Here is a 23,177-nt window from a genome sequence, read left to right on the forward strand (position 1 = left end):
GGATTATATGGTGCTGAGAACCCCTGTTTCACCTTAAATGCCTGAAGGAACTCTCGAACCTTTCTTCCTCAGAAATCGTGGTTCCATTATCCGCGATGATCGTATGTGGCAAACCGAACCTGCAAATTATGTTCTCCCATATAAACTTCTTCACATTGTCTTCTTTCACTTGCTGCAACGCCACTCCTTCTACCCATTTGGTAAAATAATCGGTAGCCGCCAACATAAATCGTCTTTTGTCTTTGCCGTGGGCGGCGACCGACAACAATGTCCAACCCCACATGGCGAATGGCCACGGGCTGAACATCGTTATGTAGCGGCTCCCGGAGCATGTATTAGTGGCGCAAATCTCGGCACTTCTCACATTTCTTGGCATACTGTGGCATCATCTCTTCATATGTGGCCAAAAGTACCCCCCTGTGATATCAATCGTGGGTTGTCGTGACATACTCGCCGGTGATCGCCATAATCCCTTCGTGTATCTCAGCTAGAATTTCTTGTATCTGCTGCGGCCCTATGCATTTCAGCATCGGTCTGTTGAAATTTCTTTTATACAAATCCCCGTCGAGCAACGTGTATCTTCGACTAGTTTGTTCCATCTTTCGTCTCTCTTGTTTGTCTTCTATTTCCTCACCCATCAGGAAGGTTTTAATGGGCATCATCCAACCCTGCTCATGCTAAGTTGTAAGCCAAACGCTTTTCTCTTCTGATGTGCTGGGTCTGCTTAGGACTTTCACCTCAATTGTTCGTCCCTCTGTCCCTGGCAGCACTGCCGCCACATAGGCCAAGGCGTCGGCGTGTCTATTTTCACCACGGCCAAGATGTGGAAAGCTAATTTTCTCGAACTTGCTTGCTCTCTGTTGCGGGACCTTCAAGTACCTCGCCATCCTTGGGCAATGGGCCATAAATCCTCCATTCATCTGACAAATCACTAAGTTTGAATCAGAGAAAACAGACAATTCTCTCACCCCAAATCCTTTGCAAGATCCAAACCTGCTATTACCGCCTCATATTCAGACTCATTGTTTGAAGCCGCAAATCCCAATTTCATCGACAACTCCAGCCTATTGTTCTCAGGCGTCACCAGGACGACTCCAATTCCATTCCTCGTAATGGTTCGCCGGATCCATCCGCGGAATACTCTCCACCCATTCCGCGGATCCCAAGGATCCAATGGATCTTGATTTCGATCCCCCTTCGGTTCCATGACCATTTCTTCTCCCCATGTTGGGTCCTCGGCCGGAAATTCGCCAGAAGTCGGCCATGGCTTCATTTTTCAGCAGATTCGAATTGATATTGGATCTCATAACCGAAAGTATCACCGCCCACTTCAAAGATTCTCGCCTCGATTTGTCCGCTTTCAACGCTTTGCTTTAATGGCAAATTAGTTATTACCACCATCGAATGTGACTCGTAAGGCTTCAACTTCAATGTTGAAAATATTAAGGCCAAAGCGTACTTTTCAATTCTCACAGATCGGGTTTCCGTGATCCAAAGATGGTTTTACTTTGGAAGTAAACTGGCTTTTCTACTCTTTCCACCACCCGAACTAGAACTGAGCTCACGACATATTCTGACACTCCAAGATACAAGTACAGCTTTTCCCCCAGCTCTGGCCGCGATAGCAAAGGTGCTTTTCTCAAGTAACTCTTTAATTCTTGAAAGGCCCCTTCGCATTCCTCTGTCCATTGGAAATTCGGCGTTTTTCTTAACAAACGATACAGCTGTCGGCATTTATCCGAAGATTTCGAAATAAATCTGTTCAATGCCGCGAATCTACCAGCCAACCTTTGTACTTCTTTTACATTTTGAGGGGATGACATCTCTATCAGTGACCTTATCTGTTCGGGGTTTGCTTCTATTCCGCGATGGGTTACTATGTATCCCAAGAATTTGCCCGAAGTTACCCCAAAGGTGCATTTCTCAGGGTTGAGCTTCAGTTTGTACCTCCGCAGTATGAGGAAAGTCTCTTGGAGACCCTCTAAGTGTTCTCGCTCTGACATGCTCTTTTCCACCATGTCGTCAATATATATTTCCATCCCTTTCCGAATCTTGCCCTCAAACATTTTTTTTTCTCCTAACCTCTGAAACGTGGCCCCAGCATTCTTTAATCCAAATGGTATTCTCGTATAACAGTAAGTCCCACCTTCCACCACGAAGGTTGTCTTTTCCTGATCTGGTCCGTACATCGCGACTTGATTATATCCCATGGAAGCGTCCATAAAAGAAAATAATTTGAACCCTGCCGTTCGGTCCACCAGTTCATCCACCCGTGGCATTGGATAACAATCTTTAGGACATTCTTTGTTGACGTCTGTAAAATCAACGCACATCCTAACCTTGCCATTCTTCTTTGGAACCGCGACTACATTCGACAACCATTCCGTGAACTCAATCTCCCTTATTATCCCGGCCCCCTTCAGTCTGGTCACCTCTTCGCGTATACCCTGCGCATACTTCGGCCTCACGCTTCTCATCTTTTGTCTTACTGGTTTCGCATTTTCATTCATATGCAAGCGATGACATGCAAACTCAGGATCTAAACCCGTAATATCCTCTATTGCCCAAGCAAATATATCTTTATTCTCTGCCAAAAACTGTACTAGCTTACTCTTCCATTCATCTGGCAATTCCGAACCCACCGAAGTAAATTTCTCCTCGTCTCCTGCCCCCAGGTTCACTATCTCAATCTCATCTAAGGTTTTCGGTCCAAGTGGTGGCTCGTATATTACCGTCAAAGATGCCTCCTGTAATTGCTATGCCGCCCCCGGCTCCTGCTCTGCAATCTCTCCTTTCATGCCACGGACCATATTTCTTACTGTCACCTGTTGAATATTCTGCGCGGCTACTTGATCTCCTTTTATTTCATACGTACCTCCATTTGTGGGGAAACGGATTACCTGATAATAGGTCGATGGAATTGCCCTCATTTCATGAATCCACCGTCTCCCTAGGATTGCATTGTACTGGGACTTAGTGTCCACCACCATGAACCTTGTGAATACGGTCATCGGACCAGCAGTTACTGGTAATACTAGTTCGCCCACGGGTTCGGTCATACTGCCGTTGAATCCAAACAAATTGGTTCGCGGCGCTTTCATCTGGTCTCTATCGATATTCATTTCTTCCACGGCTCCTTTAAACAGCAGATCCACCGAACTTCCGCAGTCTATCAAAACCCTCTTTACCAAATAATTTCCCATTGCAATGGTGATTACCAATGCATCCTCATGTGGTGAAATTACTGACTCCAGGTCCTTTGGAGTGAACGTTATGGTTTCCTCTCCCTTCGCGGTTCCACTAACTAACCGCGGCATGCTCACCACTTCATTGACCTGTCGCAAACTTGCTGTCTTTCTGATCTTATCGCGGTGTACATTTCTCCCAAGTGTTTCCCCGCTAAAAATAATGTTGATAGTTCCTAAGATTCTAGCCGGCAATCTTTCTTTGCCCCTTTAGTGATAAATTCTCTAAGCATTCCCTTTTCAATCATCCTCTCCACCAACCACTTCAAGGCATAACATTCATTGGTTGCGTGGTTCTGGATCTGATGATAGGCGCAGAATGGCTTCCCCTCTATTTCTCCTGGTGTGTTTCGCGGACCTTCATAGTACTGGAGCCCCTTAATCAGTGGCAAGATCTCCTCTAAAGGTCTGTTAAGGGGAGTTTGCTCTATTCCGCGGTACGGCTTCCTTTCCCGAACGTCCCTCCTACCACGATCCCCAGTCCTCTCTGGTCCGCGATTCTGCCCACTGTATGATATCTTATCCCTTTCTTCTCTACTGCTCTTACCCCTCCGGTCATCTTTGTCCACTGCCTGTATCGCCTTCCCCGATCTCCTCTGTTCCTTTGTGTTCCTCTACATTATGTCCTCATATCGTATGTACTTCTCTACCTTCGGATACAGAGCGTGTAACGTGGTGATTTCAATCTTGGACACCGACTCATGGACTCTAGTTCCCTGTCTCAAACCATGCTGGAATGCTATTATCGCTGTATGTTCTTCCAAATTTTCCACCCTCAGCGTCTCTTCCTTGAACCTACACAAAAACTCCCTTAACGATTCCGCTGACCTTTGCTTGACATTGAATAGGGCCGCGATATCTACCACTCTCTGCTTCTGGTGAATGAAATGATCGACAAAAGCGCGCTCTAATTCTTCAAACCTGTTGATGCTCCTCGATGCTAATCTGTAATACCAGTCTGATGCTCCCCCCTTAAGGCTAGCCGGGAACATCATGCATCAGAGTCCATCATACTTGCTTTCCTGCCATAACGGCATCTGTTGCCGGAAGTGATGTAGATGATCTGTCGGGTCTCCTTTCCCATCATATCTTTCAAACCTGGGTTGGCTGAACCTCTTTGGCACTTCAGAATTCCATACCAAATCTGCCAGTGGGTTCTTATTGAGACTCGCCACCTCTTTCTGCTTTGCGCAAGGCCTGGTTCACTCTCCACCCCTTTGTTCGCTTCCCCTATCTTTCTCAATCATCGCCGCACCACCTCCTCCGCGGATGCCCGCTATTTGTTCCTCCCCTATGGATGGAAATTCTTCATTCTCTCCCTCCATTCCACTATCTTGTAGATCCCTCCGCTATGTTTCCACCTGGGTGGCCTCCTTTTCTTTTCTCAGACCATCATTCTCATTGCGTAAACTGACTATCTCCTCTTGCAATAGTCTGGTGGTGTCCGCCGCCACCTCAGATGTCTCTTCTTCCCCCCCTCTTTCTATCTCTGCGCTAGCTTCTTCTTCTTCTGCCTCTCGAACTGCTTCTTTTCTAGGTCTCCCTACCGCTCTTTTCGCTATGGTGGCCATTTTCACTAGTTCCCCACAGACGGCGCCAAATGTGTTATCAAATAAAATGTGTTCTCTCTAATTCAATGTGTTATCTCTAATCTAATGTCTTCTCTCTCTAATCAAATCTTCTCTCCTAATCAATTTCCTCCTTTTTCCTCTTCTCCTCCTTTTTATCCTTCACTCCCCCCCTCTCCCAACTGCCTCATGTCCATCGTTCATCTCTCCTCCATCCAGTGTCCTCGGTCCCTCCACCTGTCGGGGCAGTTTCGAGCAGTTGGAATTCTGTCTCTTCTCAACTGCCTCTTATCCTTCGTTGATCCCTCCTTGATCCTGCGTCATCGTCCTCCCACTCCCCGGGCAGTTTTAGCATTCAGTTGGTTGGCATTCCGCGGACTTGATCAACAGCATCAGGTCTCCTCCATCCTAACTTACTTACAGCCCACTTGCCACCTATAACCTTCTATATCTGGAATATGGCCTCTACAGATAATATAACACCCCTATTTTTATTCTCTTTTTTAATTAAATATATATAAAGTTAAAAATAATAATAATAATAATAATAATAATAGATAAAAATAAAAAGGATAAAGATTAGAAAGAGATAAGGTAAAGAGGATAAACCCCATTCCCTATTTTTAAGGGGTTTTTGAAGAAAAAAAAAAGGGATTTTACAGAGGAGTTTACACGGAGAGTTTTATACAGAGTGGAAAAAGGAGAGAATGACGAAGATTATTATGATTGCTTTCTGACGATTGTTACGGGGCGTTATTCGTTCTCAAGTTTTTATTCCTTCACGCCGCTCGTAAACACAACAGAGGTGAGTGGACCTAACTTATTTAGATTTTCACATTAATTAACTACATTAGTGAGTAGTCTAAATCTTTTCTTTACAACTTTAGTTATTTATTTAATTTATTAATTGGAATTTTGGGATGAAAAATTATTAATTTGATCAAAAGAGATAAATGGCATACTGAGTTACTGACTCAAGGTTTACTTCTGCTATATCTAGATATTTGTGGGTATGTTGTTGTAGCCATGGGTGTTCTGTAGGCTATTGGTTGCTTTGAAGTATTTCATTATATATGTGAGAAGTTTAGATTTCTTTTGTAAGGCTTCGACTATAGCTACTGTTGGAACTATTAATGAATTGTATAAGTGGTGGAACTATTAATGAATTGTATAAGTGGTAATGATTGATATGAATGCTATGCATGAGATGGCTACAGGTGCAAACCTTACCGAATACTATTTCAATTAATGATATGTGATCATGAGTATAAATGATTTATTGATGTACATGCATTTTATCCCGTTCCATGAATTTATTCAATGTTGTCTCTTTTGTTTTGACACACCATATGGTAGAATGGCGCTGGTGAAGTCGTGAGTAATCATTCTACCAATTTCTTGTGGATTTTGAAATTTAAAAATTTGGGTTTACATATATCATTTGCCTTTACCTATATATGGTTACTGTCGTACTGAAACATGGACTGAGGTGGAGATGGTATTTGAATCAATGAGTATTGCTTAGTTGGTTTAATTGTTTGGGTTCATAAATATATTGATTTCATGAATCTAAAAACTGGAACACTTATACTTATGTCCTGTTTTGGAGCTGATTTTCTTATACTTCAAGTTTAAGATAGATTTTCCTATAAACACGAAAAAGTAAGGTCTGAAAGTCTGATTTCCAACCCAATTGACCTCGTTGCATTCCGAGATTTTTGGATATGGTTACGGTGTTCGGAAGTTAGCATGTCAGAATTTTCTGACTGCAGAAATCTGGTCTGTGCCTGGTTTGGAATCGAGTTTTCACATAGTTAGGGTTAGATTTAAACTCTCTCCAAAAAATTAAAAAGTGAGTTATCTGAGTCTTGTTTCCAACCCAATTGGCCTCGTTGCATTCCGAGGTCTGTGGAGATAGATACAATGCCTGGAAGTTTGGTTGGCATTAAACAGTGCGTCAGAAATCAGTTTCTGTGCACTGTGTTCAAGTCCAGTTTTAATTTAGTTAGAGTTTGAACTAGATTTTATAAAAACATGAAAACGTAAGATTTGGAAGTCTTCTTTCTATTCCAATTGGCCTCATCATATTCCGAGGTCTGTGGAATTAATTATGGTGTTTGAAAGTTTGACTAGCAGAAAACAGTGTGTCAGAAATCAGTTTATGTACACTGTGTTTGAGCCTAATTTTGGCACATTTATAATGAGATTGAGTATTTTTGTAAAACATAAACGAGTAAGTTCTGAGAGTTTTATTTTCAACGCAAAAAGCCTTGTTACGTTTGGACCCCTGTGGAAAGAGTTGGGGTCTCGGAAAATAACGCGATCAGAATTCTAGTTTGCTGAAAATTAGCATTTTTACCATTTTCAACCTAAGTTTTCTTCTCGATGGGTTGAGGCTGGGACTTCGAGTTCTACATGAAAAAGTAAGTATATCTATCCTAGTTTTCAAATAATCAACTGGTGTATAATTTGATGGCTATAGGAAACATTATTATTTTGGCAAGTTACCTAAATAACCTACCATGTTTTCTTTTTAGGGGAGCTCTAGTTAACTTTTATTATTGCAATGAGATAAATGATTTTACTTAGACATATGAGTGTCTTGCATCTTGATTACTTAATTTCACATTTGTATTATATTCCAAGTACAATTATTGCATATACACTAAATGTTAATATAGATTTATGTTATCTCACGTGACATATTACATTAAAGTTTGTGTTTAATATATATACAATTAAGGAATGAAAGGGAAATGAAGTGTGCAACCTTAAAGCATGAATTATTATTGTTCTTTGACTTTGACAATGTGACTGATAAGAACTACGAAAGCTTGATTCCAATCTTGAAAGATTTGAATACGCAGGCAACTTTGAGCAAAAGTGCAGCCACTATACTACACTATATTATATATTATATATTATATATTAGTTATTGTGATAACTATATGTGAACAATGTTAGTACTTAATTGTGTACGTGATTATGGTTGTTTAAAATATATTCACGAGACATTTAACTAATGCGTTATTCCTGATTGAACCTTTTGATATCTATGATTTATATAATTGATAATGAGGTGAGTTTATTAGTTATTGTGTTTGGAATCTTTAGTAATGAATTATTGTTTGAGACGATGTTTGTTTTGTAATAAAAATATTATAATAAATGAGAACTCTTGAGTGTTAAAATCCAGTGTAAAAGTGTCCGGTGAAAATTTAATGTGTCGCCCACATTTTTAGATCTCTCCACGCCTCTTTGATGAAAAGAAATGTTTATGACTAATGATGTCATGTGAAAAGCCGCCTTAAAGAGAAAGTAAGGCATTCGCCTTGCGGGTGGGCTGTATTCCTTGAGTGTACGGGAATATAGGTATGGGTATTCCTTGAATGTGGCGGGAATGACCCAAGGTATTCATTGAATGTGACATGAATGACCTGTTAGTGTTATGATAGATATTCCTTGAATGTGGCGGGAATGACCCAAGGTATTCATTGAATATGCCATGAATGACCTGATATTTGTTATTCCCAAAAGAGCCTTTGTGTATGTGTATGGAAAGCCCAGAGATGGTTGTGACTCACAAGTTACGAGTTTACAAGATGAAAATATATTTCCTAGAGACGATATCCCCGCTTGGGACATATGTCTTGTAGTGGTACTCGGTGTGAGTGAGACACACAGATATGTGTGATTTGGCAAATGTGTGAAGTGCAAATCGTAGAGTAGGAACTAAATGTTGGGCTATGTCTTTTAATAAATGAGTCAACGAGATAATTAATAAGCAAAGTAAAATATTAATTTTACGTGTGATGGAGCTATTGCATATGATGTATATGATTAATTATGATAAATGCTTATGTGGTTTGTGTGAGTTGATACTCACGAGGGATGAATGTACTCTCTGGCTGTGACTTTTTTCTCGTTCTCATAAGTAGACGAGTGATATTAAAGCAAAACATTGATTTTACATGTGACTGAGTTATTGCATATGAATATTTATGTATTAAGATGTACATGATTTCTTACAAGGAAATGTATATGTGGTTTGTGTGAGTTGATACTCACGAAGGATGAATGTACTCTCTAGTTGTGATATAGTTCCTCGTTCTCATCAATAGACGAGTGGTTGTTAAGAAAAATATTGGCTTTAAGTATGAGCGAGTTGTTGGATATGATTGGTGATATATTATGATATGATGCATATAATTTCTTACGAAGGAATGTGAATATGGTTAGCGTGATATGATGGATATGGTGGTGTGATATGAATGTTAGTTAATATTGGCGATATATTATGCCAGATTATATATACCCATGATGGTTGCAATGAGAGTGAAATAGATGTATACTATAAATGATTATGTTTGGGAAATCTAACTCTGTTTTGCAGGAGGGTAGGACTTATTAACTTTTTATGCAGAGACGTTGTCCTACCCTAAGACGACGTGCTGGCTTAAAGGTAAAGTGTATCAAACTCATATTTAAATAAGTTATCATATGCGTATGTAATAAGTTGAATATAAGTGGAAATTATATTGTGAGTTATTTTGGAAAGTGAGCATGATGAATACTGTTATATGAGATTTCTTGGAAATGTATATTGGGGGTTGAAATTTTACTTGGGAAGAAACTGCATGCCGTTTTGAGAATACATAACTAACTTGTCTTCCAAGTTGAAATGATTGAATAGTATATTTATTTATTCGAAAGATATGAACGTATTGCTATTTTATATTTAGTCTTACTCATACCAACAAATTTAATTTGCTGACCCATATTTGCTTTGTTTTGCAACTTGGGTGTGTTCTTGGAAACACATATAGTGGAGCGCAGTGGATGAGGACACGAGATTTGGAGTTGATCTTGGAGTCTTCTGGTTTAAGTTTTTCTGAAATGTACGGTTTTGTTTTAAGACAGATGTAATAGAGTTGGTTAATTTCTTTGTAATTTAAATAATGTGATGAAGAGTTGTTTCTTTTAGTTTTCTTTTGATCTTAGTTTTTTTTTATATCGTGTTTGATAACAGGGTATTGGGTTTTGTTTCACCCCGGGTTCCAGATGATTGAATATCATTGTTTTAAATATTGTCTGGAAATTTAGGGTGTGACAGATGACCACAAGCCATGAAAACATAGAAGAATAAAATAGATGTCAACAACACCTTTTTTTTTTTTTTTAAAGTTTGAAAATAATAAATAAAAATGTCATGGTTGAAGATCAAGGGACCTCGTTCCTTAGGGAGAAAACATGCTGAGATTGTAGTAAGCTATGGTGACCTCTTTTACATTGAGACCCCCCAAATTTGAGTTACGAAGTGTTGCAAATGATCAAAACTTCGGAGGAAAAGCAAAATTTAGGAGCTTAACTGTTAAAACTAAATACAACAACCATGTATTGCACATTATTAACCTAGAATAACTTACACAAACTGATTATTTCGATCCACTAAGGCACAAATAATGCAGTTAATAGATCTAAACAAAATAATTGTAAGTTTGTAACCATAAGATCTTAAGGAATAGAAACTATATAAACACTCCACGATTACCTAAACCAAGGCTCAGTTATATATGAATCAATATTAACAATGGGGAATGAATTTCTACAAACCCCTCTAACATACCCATTTGTATAAAATGGCAAAATCGAGAGGGGTTATTTTTTTAAAGGAGCAACCCCACTCCTCAATCTCTTGCTAGAGAAAAAAAACCCCCTTAATTTTCAGACTTTCTCCTTTACAGCCTTGTTGTTATATTAATCCTATACTTGAACTGGTTCTATCATAATTAAGAAGCTAAGTACCACAAAATAACATATAAAATGGAGCATATACAATAATAAAAATAAAGATAATAAATACAAAAAGAAAGAGAACATACTTTGAATGAAGCTTTGGAGGGAACTGGAGCAATTAATTAGTTTATAATTCCAAGAAATAGATAGCAATGTACAATACTCCATATCTACACACAAATTTTTAACATAATTATTTATTGCACATTTACACAAAAAGTGTGGAAGAACTTGGTATTGCCAACCTTGGCCATCAGGAACATCTTCTATCTAATAAAACACAACTGTGTGGGGCCCGAAGGCCCAATCCGACCGCTCTAATTCTTTTTCACCAACTTATGACCTGGACAGAAAAGAAGAATCTCACCTGATATGCTGCTTCTATCCGCAACATATGGGTCCATATGATCACTCTTTTTTTACTGCTCGACTTCTCATCTCTCCCACATCACGCATCTCTCCCACATCATCAATGTTATCACTCCCACATCATCTCTCGACTATATACACGCATGGTAAGTTTTTTTTTTGGGGCGAGTTAAGTAGCAAGTTGAAGGTGCATGCTTCACTTGCTAAGCAAAGTTGAATGATTTTGATATGCTTTTGTGATGTAGGTTCCCCCTGGTACTCCAGTCGTTAATGCTTGAGAGTTAATGCCGTGCTAAGGGATTGTGTTGGCTTGACCAAGTAAAGGACGCATTTTGTTGTGATTTGAAAAACTTGAGAGTTGTGTAGGAATGTCTTTTCTAAGCAGCCAAGAGTCATTGTAATTTGCATTTTAAGGTAAGTTCAATTTATCATCAATGCTATCAATCTAGTTGTTTTTGTTTATTCCTTTTGATTTTCTTAGTTCTTTTCCGATTTTTTAATGTTGAAACCGGAAGTGAAAGAAATAGTAGATGCGAAGTCGTTCTTTTCGTCATCTGATGGAACTTCGTTTCATGCTAATTCATTTATGGAGCTTAATATTGTCATGCTCAAATATTGTCATGCTCAAATATTGTCAGTAAATGCATCAGAAAAGTATGCCAACAATTATTGGTAATAATCTTCTGTGTTCTTACATGTAATACATGAAAATGAAAATTGGTCATTCTGAGAAAATTCATTAGTCCCTTGAAAATTCAACTTACATACACACTGCAAGTATGTTGCTCTTTCTCAGGAGACACCTTGAATAACCTACACTCGATAACTTTGTGAGCATTCTTTCTACGCTATCTGTAAAGGCTGGTGGTCATTTTTTTTGGTGGATTTGAAAAGTAAACTATATAGACGATAAGTTTTGTTGAGCTTGTCTGTATCAAGTATCAAGTAAAACATTTTCTTGCAGCAGAATACTGTAGTACTGAAATTATCTTTTGCCTGGAACAGGTTGCACAGCTTAGAGTAACTCCGCGAGTTCTACAGGATTGCATGGATAAAGGTAAACATCCAATGGACCCTTCTAAGGATCCATCGAACAAGAAAAACCAGATTTTTGTTCCGGTTGCAGATAGACTCTTCCTCCAACCACCTACGCCTCAACGACCTGCTCGCTCCCGGGTATTACTCTCACCTGGCTCCAATAAATGTTCTGCTCAGTTGCGCTTGGCTAAAAACTACTTATGTTGCCCGTTCATTATAATTTGTTGGTTTCACATTACGTTTTTTAACTACTTATTTGGTTTATACAGCTTCCGACGCCACCAATTCTCAACAAAGGGAAACGCGCTTTTCGACCTCTTCTAAGGAACCTTCCAAGCATAACAAATGTGCTTTTGTTGCCCCCGGATATACTCAAGATTCAACCGCCCTCGGCTTATGGGTATTTATTGCTCCTATTTCTTTATCTCTATCTCGCCTATATATATTTCCCCGCTTACGTTGTCGTTACTGTTGGCCTATTTTTGCGTTTGGTTTATTACCATTTACTGCTTTATTCATTTCCTTCTGGTCCCAACATTTATAAAATTTATCATTTACATATTTATTCATATGTAATTTATTCTTCTTTCTCCCTATCCGTCTAAGTGTAGAGAACTACCCCTTCCTCCGACAAAGAGACAGAACTAACAAAAAGAATACTAGCCCAGCGTGCTCGAAGGGCAAGAGAAAGGAGCGCTCAAGAGAAAGGCAGCTTAGACTTTGCCAACCAAGCACGTCGTGTAATTGGCCACCAGCTCATAGGTTCAACATTAAATACCTCTCTTTCACTTCCCCGCACTCCATCTACAACTGACAGGCGGCGAGCACATGGTACTACAATTACACCTCGTACGACACCATATAGCCGCCTTCCTTCTTCTGAGTTTCTTCAGAAATCTCTACCATTCCTTAATCCTGTCAGGCTGTTTACACTCCCCGAAGAACATGTCGCATCAAGTACCCATGACAATGAGATCTTCGTGCCAACGCAGTCTCACCAAAACGCAAGGTTAGTACGGGGTTCAATGAACCTTTCTCTTGGTTCTTCCTGGTTTACATTTAAAAAAAATCTATAATATTTTCTTCTACATTCTTCGCGTCGCGGCCTGTGAATCGTTGGTGTCTACTACCTCATCATTAGTTCATCCAATACCACCTTCAACAAATGCAGCTTCAACTTCTACACATTCAACTTCTGCATCATCACCAACTAATCGAAATCCGCAGTATACTTCTCACATTTGTTAAAACATAAATACAAAAATATTGGCTCCTTTGTTTAAATAATGTAATTCTTCTCTCCTGCAGGCCACAAACATTTGCCGATCCTGCACAATACTGTGAGGATATTCACAATAATGGCTTTGACCGTCCGATTTCTGCTAATAATGTTGACATCAGTGATGACGAAGACGAAGTTGACAATATTACTGCTAATCGTCTGGTTGAACAAGGAAGACATTCCTTAGGGAAAATGGATGTTCAGTGCCCATTCTGTAATGCACTCCATTGGATGGATGAACGACTAACAAAATCATCGTTATTACATCCTCGATTTGGGACTTGCTGTTTGCAGGGGAAAGTCAGATTGCCTCCACTCCGACCATTGCCGCCAGCCCTTAAAGCTCTATATGATGGAAATGATCGCAAGTCAAAGTCATTTCGCAAGTACATAAGGCAATACAATCAAGCTTTTGCATTTACGAGCCTTGGAGGAAATGAGCGTGTGTTTACTGGACGAGGTCCCCGACCTTTTACTATCCATGGTCAGCTGCGTCATAGGACTGGAGCTCTAATTCCCGACTCTGGGCGGCAACCAACTTACTCACAACTTTACATATATGATCCCAGTGCTGCGTTGGAGTTACGTCAACTTCGTAATCCTGGTTTGAACACAGATGTTCTAAAAATCATTCATGAAACTATGCTCCAGTATAACCATTTCTCTGCTATTTTTCGCCACACATGCGATGTTCTTAGATCTGCCTCTCTTGGCCATGGCGAGAATTTCAACATCCATGCGTATTTGCATTACAGTGCTACAACAGACAGACGTCATTACAATTTGCCAACCGCAGATGAGATTGCTGTCATTTTACCTGGGGATGGCAGCGAACGGGGAAGTATTAGAGATATTGTCATATATCTTAAAGGAGGGCAAGAATTCATGCAAATCAGTGAATGTCATCCAGCTTACTTGCCTTTGCATTATGTGCTAATGTTTCCTTTTGGAGATCTTGGGTGGTCACCTGACATGAGACGTTTGAACAGTTTAACTGGGGTAGCCACTGATGACCGATTGACACAGATGGATTTCTATTCTTATTGGTTGTTTGAACGCCCTGGGGAATATTCTGCAATCTTGCGAGGGCACAAACTATTCCAAGAGTTTGTGGTCGATGGGTGGGCAGTGACTGAACAGAACAAAATGAGATATTACAGACAACAACAAGACAAGCTTCGTGCCGAACTTTATCAAGGTATCACTGATGTCGCAGCTGAAGCTTTCGACCCAAACCAAATAGGAAGGCGAGTGGTCTTACCAGCATCTTGTGTTGGCAGCCCAAGGCACATGTTCGAAAATTTTCAAGATTCAATGGCCATCACGCATTACAATAAGCATCCTGATATATTTCTCACTATGACTGCAAACCCACACTGGGAGGAAGTTGTTGATGCATTGTCTAAACACCAAACCGCAACTCACCGACCTGAGGTGGTGGCCCGTGCCTTTGAACTCAAGCGAAGGGCCTTGATGAAGGAAATTAAAAAAAATGGTGTGCTTGGTAAGGCAGTTGCACATGTCTACACCATTGAGTTTCAGAAACGCGGGTTGCCACATATGCATGCACTTATATATCTTCAGCATTCCGACAAGATCCGCATACCTGCTCAGGTTGATCATATTGTATGTGCAGAGTTCCCTGATCCAGAAGCTGAGCCTGAATTATTTCGGACCGTCCTCACATGTATGGTTCATGGTCCATGTGGACTAAAAAAATCCTAACTTTCCATGCATGGTAAATGGTAAATGCAAGCATCACTATCCCCGGACTTTTGCTGATGTTACCACCAAGGACAAAGATGGATATCCTATCTACCGTCGTCATGACAATGGTAGATCATATATTGTGAGAGGGCATACAGTTGATAATAGGGATGTTGTTCCTTACAATCCTTATCTTTCTAAAATGTTCAACTGCCACATTAATGTCGAGGTTTGTGCTGGGATCCGTTGTGTTAAATACATTCACAAGTATATATTTAAAGGGCATGACAGGACAACAATGGTGTATAGTGACTTGGATGAGATCCAACAATATTTGGATGCGAGGTACATTGGACCACCTGAAGCTGTTTGGAGGTTGTTAAGTTTCCATCTGCATGAGGAGATTCCTACAGTTGTGCGCTTGGCACTTCATCTCCCCGGAATGCACCATGTCATTTATAAAGCAGACGAACCAATGGCTGATATACTATCAAGAGCTGAGGGTCAGACGTCAACTTTGACTGCCTTCTTTGAGTGTTGTGCATCAGATGTAAGAGCAAGTAACCTTACTTATCAAGAGTTCCCAGAATACTACGTCTGGAACAAGCAATCACAGGCTTGGACATACCGGATACAAGAAGGAAGATTTGCTATTGGTAGAATATATTTTGCCAGTCCTAATTCCGGTGAGCGATTTTACTTGCGCTTACTTCTGATGGTTGTAAAAGGACCTAAATCTTTTGATGATCTGAAGAGGATTGGAAATGGTCCCCCACTTCCTACTTTCAAAGATGCCTGTGTCGCACGCGGACTTCTAGAGGATGACAGTGAATGGGTGCAATGTCTACAGGAGGTTGCAGTCATACAAACCGGATATCATCTTCGCAGACTATTTTGTGTTATTCTCTCAGAGTGCAATCCTTTGCAACCCCATACACTGTGGAATGATTTCTGGGAAAATATATGTGATGACCTTCCACACAAGCTTCGAACACTGTTCGACATTCAAGAACCTACCCCTGCTGAAGTGCAAGATTATGGTTTATTTCTCTTAAATGAGATTTTAATTGAGTAAGGTAAATCACTAGCTAATTTCCCTCCGATGCCGATGCCTCTGTTAACTACCAAATGGAACTTAGTTGTTGCAAACCGTCTCATATGGGACCAACGGCAATTTCAGTTTGACCCTCAAAATGAAATTGCCCATAGCAACAGGGTGTTACTTAATGCAGAGCAAGACTTTTCATATAAAGCAGTGATAGATTCGGTTTCCCAAAATGAAGGGAAGCTATTCTTTTTGAATGGAGCAGCGGGAACAGGCAAAACTTTCGTCTACAACACAATCGCTGCTACGTGTCGTGCTGAGGGGCATATTGTTATTATGGTAGCTTCATCTGGAATAGCTTCATTACTGTTGGCAGGCGGTCGTACTGCTCACTCAACTTTTCACATCCCAATAGATATTCTTGATACCTCTGTTTGTGGGTTCAGTAAGAATTCAATGCATGCCGAATTATTCAGGGAAGCCAAATTTATTATTTGGGATGAAGTCCCAATGCAAAACAAGTTTTGTGTTGAGGCAGTTGATCGGACACTCCGGGATACTCGCAATAATAGTAAACCTTTCGGTGGAATAACAGTGGTGCTTGGTGGTGATTTCCGTCAATGCCTTCCAGTTATACCCAAAGGGGTTCGAGAACAGATTGTGCGTGCTTCCTTGCGGTCTTCCTTCCTTTGGAATCACATTCATGTTCTAACTCTTGCCCAAAACATGCGATTAGAAAATGGAAACTCTGTAAATATTGCGTTTGCAAATTTCTTAATGGAGGTACCAAACTTTGCATTTTCCCTTCTACTATTTTCCTTCATTTGCATCATTCTTTGTACAATTTTTTTATTCATACTAATATCATTACTATTTTCTCCTTGCCACGCTTAGATAGGAAGTGACCCAAGTGAGACGGTTGAACTACCATCAACAATTCGACGGTGTGCAAATCTTCAAGATCTTATTTCTACTACATATCCTCAGTTGAATCAAGCTACCACTGTTACACCCCGAATATTTAACTGAGCGCACAATTCTATCAGCACGCAATGATGATGTCAATGAAATTAATGCAACAGCTTTAAATATGTTCCCAGGGGAAAGTACTCTCTTTCTAGCTGCAGACAAGATGGTAGACGAGGATGCAACCAATCCAACAAATATTAATCAATACCCAAATGAGTACTTAAACTCACTTGATCCAGCCGGCTTGCCACCGTTTCGTCTTAACCTAAAAGTTGGCTGCCCCATAATGTTGTTGCGAAATATTGCTCCCAAAGATGGATTATGCAATGGAACCCGCTTGATGGTGGTCCAATGTCAGCCACATGTTCTTTTTGCAAGAATTTTAACTGGTGAAAAGGCAGGTAATCTTGTCTTTATTCCAAGGATATCTTTGTCGCCGTCATCTTCTGATTTTCCTTTTCATATGACGAGAAGACAATTTCCTGTACGTGTCGCCTATTCAATGACTATAAATAGGTCACAAGGACAATCAGTGAAATATGTGGGAATTGACCTTCGCACTGAAGTTTTCAGTCATGGTCAGTTATATGTAGCCCTATCAAGGTGCACTTCTTCAGACAGAATCAGTATTCTCCTCCCTCCAAATTCGGGAAATCGTACCCCAAATTTTGTATACCCAGAAGTCTTACTATAATTCGTAAGTTATTTTTCCATTTACTTTGAGTAGTTTCTCATTGACTTCATGGTCATCAAATTTATACATGTGTAGTGGCTCTGACTTGGTTAATGTGCTTCTTTCTATTTATGTAGTTCTGCGACGTGGAGTTCTTTCTATTTATGTAGTTCTGCGACTTGGAGTGTGTTTCCATTTTGTCCGTTTTTGCGCAGGAGACTTCATTACGCACCTTGATTAGTTACTTTTTGGTTGCGGAGAGTATTCGATTGGCTGGACAGGCTTTGAAGGTATGATTTGTAGATGTTAGCTGTTGAATAAATTTGCTTGCTAGAAAATGGAATGAGACTATATATTCTTGTGAAATGCAGGCTGTGTATGTACTGTACTCATAGGATCATGCCTTAAAAGCTCTTGTATTTCATTGCGATGGCTGGATTTGTTTGTGCCCTGTTTGCATTTGGGATTCCCCATTTGTCCGCTTTGAGAATCTGGCTTGGATTTCAACAGTCTTGACTTTAATATATATCGTCATAGCATTTGATATCCCGAATTTTTGCCGCTTTCTTCCATTTGATATCATCGTTAGCAGAAACTTTTGTGTAAGTGATTAGTAACCGTGCTTGGTTTCTTATTATTGTCCCATTACCGATATTAATATTTTTAAGCTTTATTACATCTTAGTGAGGGGAGGATGTTGCCGCAATTGCTTTTGAAATTTCGATGAGCTAATTGAATCTCCCCGCACCTCTTGGGGACTCTCAGAAGATCTATAGTGCAATTTTCTCTTGAAGTTTGTTCAAGTCAAAATTTGTAATCTAATACACGCCATCGGGTTGGAAATGTCAAATGCATCAATTCTCTTTTCTCTATGAATTGATTATTTCGACAAGATTAATTTTATAGCTATGCTCATGTCCCACAATCTCGTTCTCGCTTCCACATCGGGGCTATTCAGATAATCTCATGGCTTGTGAAGTATAAGTCCACCCCACTTGAAAAGCACAAGCCGGTGATCCCTATTCGCAAGTTATGTGCCCCTTCACTTGAAAGCAACCGAAGGAGTTGAATTGGATGATCTTTGCACAGATCGATTTCTTCTTGAAGTCATCTATACAATGGCTATATAACTTGACATCACATGCACTTCTGTTTTTGATTGATTGAGGGAGATAATAAGTATATCTAACTATAAATTTTCTGATTGTATGACAGGTCCACTTTCAGTTAAGTTTAATCAACAACTGAAGATGCTTGCAGGGAAGATCAACTTGAAAAGAGTAAAAGACTGCTTGCACCTTCAATTTAAATCCTTTATTTCATGTGCAAAGTTTCTGATGCCCTTTCTGTACACACATGATTCCATGTATATGAAGCTTAGCGTCACACCTCACTGGGTGCACCTATTCACCTGGCCCACAAAATGCAACATATATTGACAATTTCTAAATTTTAGTAAATCACTATATCATATATTGGCCTAAGTTTAAGCCCACTGGGAAATTGAAGAGAGCGATTTTGTTGATTAGTTCCACATAGCGTATCTTTTTTAGATCAAAATCACAAGTTCTTAGATAATTGAAGTTAGACATATGAAGTGGAGTTATCCTGATCTTACGTGAGAATTCCTTGAGTGATGTCTTGACTAAACTGCTATCTTCTTGTATAGATTGTTGGGTTTATTGTTGGAGTTGTAGCTCCATTCAGAAGGTTAATGATTGGTGAAAGTGCTCCTCTTCATGTGATCCAAGACTCTGCTTCTTTGCTAGGGTATGATACAAACAAAGATATTTAGCGATGGAAAGCATGTTCATTCATACTTTATCTTAGAAAGTAAAATTTTGAGCATAAATATCATACATATTGAAACACTATGTATTTGTGGCTTTTAGCTTTTAGACCTGATTGGCTGATTGCACTGTTTTTTTTATGGAACTGACAGATTATATGCTGCTTTGAATAGCTTAGTCTTTAAAGCTATGTGGTAGTTGAAGAAACCTGATTTCTTTGTTAGTATTGTTTGATGTCTACTGATACCATTTTCCTTGCTAACTTTGAACATTTTACCGAAATATTCCTTCTTCAGTACTAGATCCTTGAATATTATCTGAAGTGTTTGTCTCAGTAAATTTGTGTTTTCATAGTTTCTATCTCGTCAGATTTTAATTTCCACATAAAACCTATCTAAGCAAATCAATGAAATACGATATGGTTGTTTGTGGATGACAAGAGGGTTTCCTTATTCTTGTGAAATGCAGTCGTGTGTATGTATCGTACTCGGATGATCATGCCTTAAAGCTCCCGTATTTCATTGCGATGGCTGGATTTGTTTGCGCTCTGTTTGCATTTGGGATTCCCCATTTGTCAGCTATGAGAATCTATCTTGGAGTTTCAACAGTCTTGAGTTTAATATATAATATCGTCATCGCATGTGTGCTATCGTTTCAAGATGGTATGTGTTGTCTTTCCCAAATTCTCAATGTCGTGCCCCTGGTCTAATGAAGTTCTGTAGAAGCTTTTCCGTTTTCCTTTTAGATGTAGTTATTTTCTTTATACATTATAAAATCCTATGACTTCAATTGTCAACACTGTTAAATTTTGATATGCAACTTGCAGCAAGAAGTCGATACTAATCTAGCTTTACTGCCTTTCAAACCAGTGTTGCTAAAGGTTCTTCAATGTTCATTTCTTTCTGGAATTAAGTAAGATCTCATACTATCAATCAATCTAATTAAAATGGACGCATTCAGAGTTTTTGAGATACTTTGAAGTTGATACATTTGCTGATGTTGATCGGTTTGAAGTTTAAACTTAAATTTATTGCCTGAGTTAGGTGAACAATCATCATTAGAAGCACCAATAGTCCACGACAACAGAAATCGATGTCATGTCCCAGGTGTCCTTTACAATCCAAATACATTGGAGAGCTTCCGTGCCCTTGATAAACAGAGTTTGTTGAATTCAGAAGCAAATAAGGTATTTTTCAAGTTTCCTTGTAATCAAAATAACGGTGATTGTTTGGCGAGCCACATGTTTAGAAATTCTTACGTCTATAGTCTTCTTAAGTCTTACCAACATTCACTGATTTTCAGATTTGGGAGGACATCCGTTTTGGTAGAGCTGTGGAGGATAGTTCTTTACTTTCAATGTTCCTTCTAATTTCTTTTGCTGATTTGAAAAAGTGGAGCTTCAACTACCGGTTTATGTCTTTACCGCTCTCGAAGGTTGATCCTCTAGCAACCTTGATTGATTTGAGGCCGGCTTGAGTCTACTTCAATTTAGAAGAGGTACCGAGAATTAAATTTTATATATCCGAAAGTATTGGTAAATATAAATGTTTAGATCTGTTCTTTTTGTTAATTGGTATTGGTTACGATGAGAAATGGTTTATTCGAGTAATAGGCCGAGTCCCCCACATACCGCTTGTAATGAATGGCGTAACTTCAAGCTTAACAAAGAGGTCACGGAGAGGGTGCAACTTTTGAGTTGTTTTAAACGCATCTTGAAGGAAAAGATCCGGTGGTGGATCAAGGTCATGTCTTCGATGGCGTAAGAAGAGCGGATCTCAACTCTCAAAGACATTGGCCCTACAAACTAATTTCTATTCAAAGCAGCTGACCTATGTGCCTACCGGTGGAGTAACTATGTGGAATAATTACTTTGTCTTTTTTTTGTTAGATCTATGTCCCACTACTATGAGGTAGTTGAGAACATTAGACTTGTTTCGGTTTTCGCAAGGATTTAACTAAAGAAGACAGGAATTTATGGTCTTTAGAGGGGCTACATCCAGAAAAATCTTTCTTTATGGGCTCAACTTGAGTTTAAAACCTAAGTCTTTAGCTTTAATATTGAGTGTATACTCATTTGGTATTTTATTTCTCAGTGTCATTAAAGTATGTGCTTTCTCATGGAGCAACTTTTTCTTTTATTGCTCATGTTTTACCGAAGCCATGTATATAGCGAATGCAACTTATTCTCTCACCATCACCACCACCGGGATCATAGATGCAATTGAATGGTCGATAGAACGCAACTTATTCTCTCACCACGATCACTTGGGCTCATAGATGCAATTGAATCTTTCCCCTAGAGTTTCTACAGATTATAGGGATATGTTGCCATATATAGATCGGGAATGTTTGTTGTGGATGCTTCGGAAAATGAACGTCAGAATAAAATGAGGGTAATTGACAGTCGTTGTCAGAAACATGTCTTCAGACTTTGTATCTTAAATGTATTTTTTAGAAAAATTACAATTAAGAGGGAATCACGCTCACTTTGCAGGAAACGTATGATCAAGAGCATGCTACGAAAGAACCCAGATTGTAGATTGACCGTCAGGAACCCAGATTGTAGACTAACCATAAAAGGCACGTGGAGCGTCGAGGTAGCGATGTAGGCACATCCACGCCTCGCGGGCCGTAGGCACGGGCATACCCTAGTGCATTTAAAAAGAGGAGCACATGCATAGAGTCAACAATAATTCTAGGAGTCCACCTGCCATATATGACATTGGCAGTTCCTTTGACCACCTGACACGTCTTTTGCACTCAAAGGCATGCCCTCCCATGGCTACGACCCCCATGACATTTTAGGAATCTCTAATAATCTTCTACATGTCTTTGACATGCCCACTAAGGTGTAAACCTAAGCAAAATGCTACTCGTTACTGACACAAAAATATCCTAAAATCCCATATAAATGCAATAGCATGAATACTGATATTTACTTAAATGATGGATCTAAGATAGAGAAAATTTGCTACATCATAATCAAGTCTAATCATATGCAATCTCATATATGTTAGCCTACCACTCTTTACAAATTGATTAATTCAAACAGCAAGTGCTATTGGATATCATAAATCAACAAAAAGTCAAAAACTTACAAATGTGAACTCTGTGATAACTTGTATGAGCCACATTGAACCACCTTACGCTGAACCACATGACTGTTCCCTCAGATTCAGGACTTCGAAGACCGGTCCCAGAATGTTGCATGGGTAGTTGCAATGGCAGGGCCGTATGTAGCTGTGAAGACAATTTACAAATGTATCCACAGTTTTCTCGACATGAATAACTTAAAATCGTGTGTCCAATTGATTTTGATCACTATCAAGAAGCTGCCATCCAATTTCTGATTTCCATGGCGTAATAATGGTGTTATGTAACAATGGTGTTATGGGAATCGGCTGGAGATTGGAGATCCATATAGGGGCTCAAACGGCTTCTTAACATTAACCATCATTGTAGAAAGACAAATTCTAAATATTCTAAGCATTGATATAACTGAACAAATTACAATGAAATTAGATTTTTTTTTTTTTTTTTTTTTTTTTTTGTAACAGAGAAAAGACCATCAACAAAGAAATTAATTCCACATGAACATGAGTTTTGTAAGAAAAGCTTGATGCTAGAGTTGATAGCACTCAAGCAAGAGCTGCGAACAATGTACAATTAATAAGTCAATGTACAATTAATAAGTC

General features: G+C 39.4%; 1 protein-coding gene, 1 long non-coding RNA gene and 1 pseudogene across 2 annotated transcripts; all 3 read left to right on the forward strand.

The window, feature by feature from the left end:
* The first annotated feature begins 15,033 nt into the window (after positions 1 to 15,033).
* Positions 15,034 to 16,080, forward strand: LOC147505293 (uncharacterized). Its single transcript, XM_086605508.1, has one exon. The coding sequence runs from the start codon at positions 15,034 to 15,036 to the stop codon at positions 16,078 to 16,080; it is 1,047 nt and encodes a 348-aa protein (XP_086461634.1).
* Positions 16,081 to 16,776: 696 nt separating this feature from the next.
* Positions 16,777 to 17,713, forward strand: LOC147505294 (uncharacterized; annotated as a pseudogene).
* Positions 17,714 to 19,980: 2,267 nt separating this feature from the next.
* Positions 19,981 to 20,893, forward strand: LOC147505295 (uncharacterized). The gene is made up of 4 exons (XR_015220571.1): positions 19,981 to 20,144; positions 20,309 to 20,394; positions 20,526 to 20,668; positions 20,785 to 20,893. It is a non-coding gene; the product is annotated as an uncharacterized LOC147505295 (long non-coding RNA).
* The last annotated feature ends 2,284 nt before the right edge of the window (positions 20,894 to 23,177 follow it).

This window comes from Coptis chinensis, chromosome 4 (assembly GCF_015680905.1).
Source record: "Coptis chinensis isolate HL-2020 chromosome 4, ASM1568090v1, whole genome shotgun sequence".
NCBI classification, from domain to species: Eukaryota; Viridiplantae; Streptophyta; class Magnoliopsida; order Ranunculales; family Ranunculaceae; genus Coptis; species Coptis chinensis.

Coding starts and splice junctions, on each gene's coding strand:
- LOC147505293 (XM_086605508.1), top strand. CDS start 15,034: ATGGTAAATGGTAAATGCAAGCATCACTATCCCCGGACTTTTGCTGAT.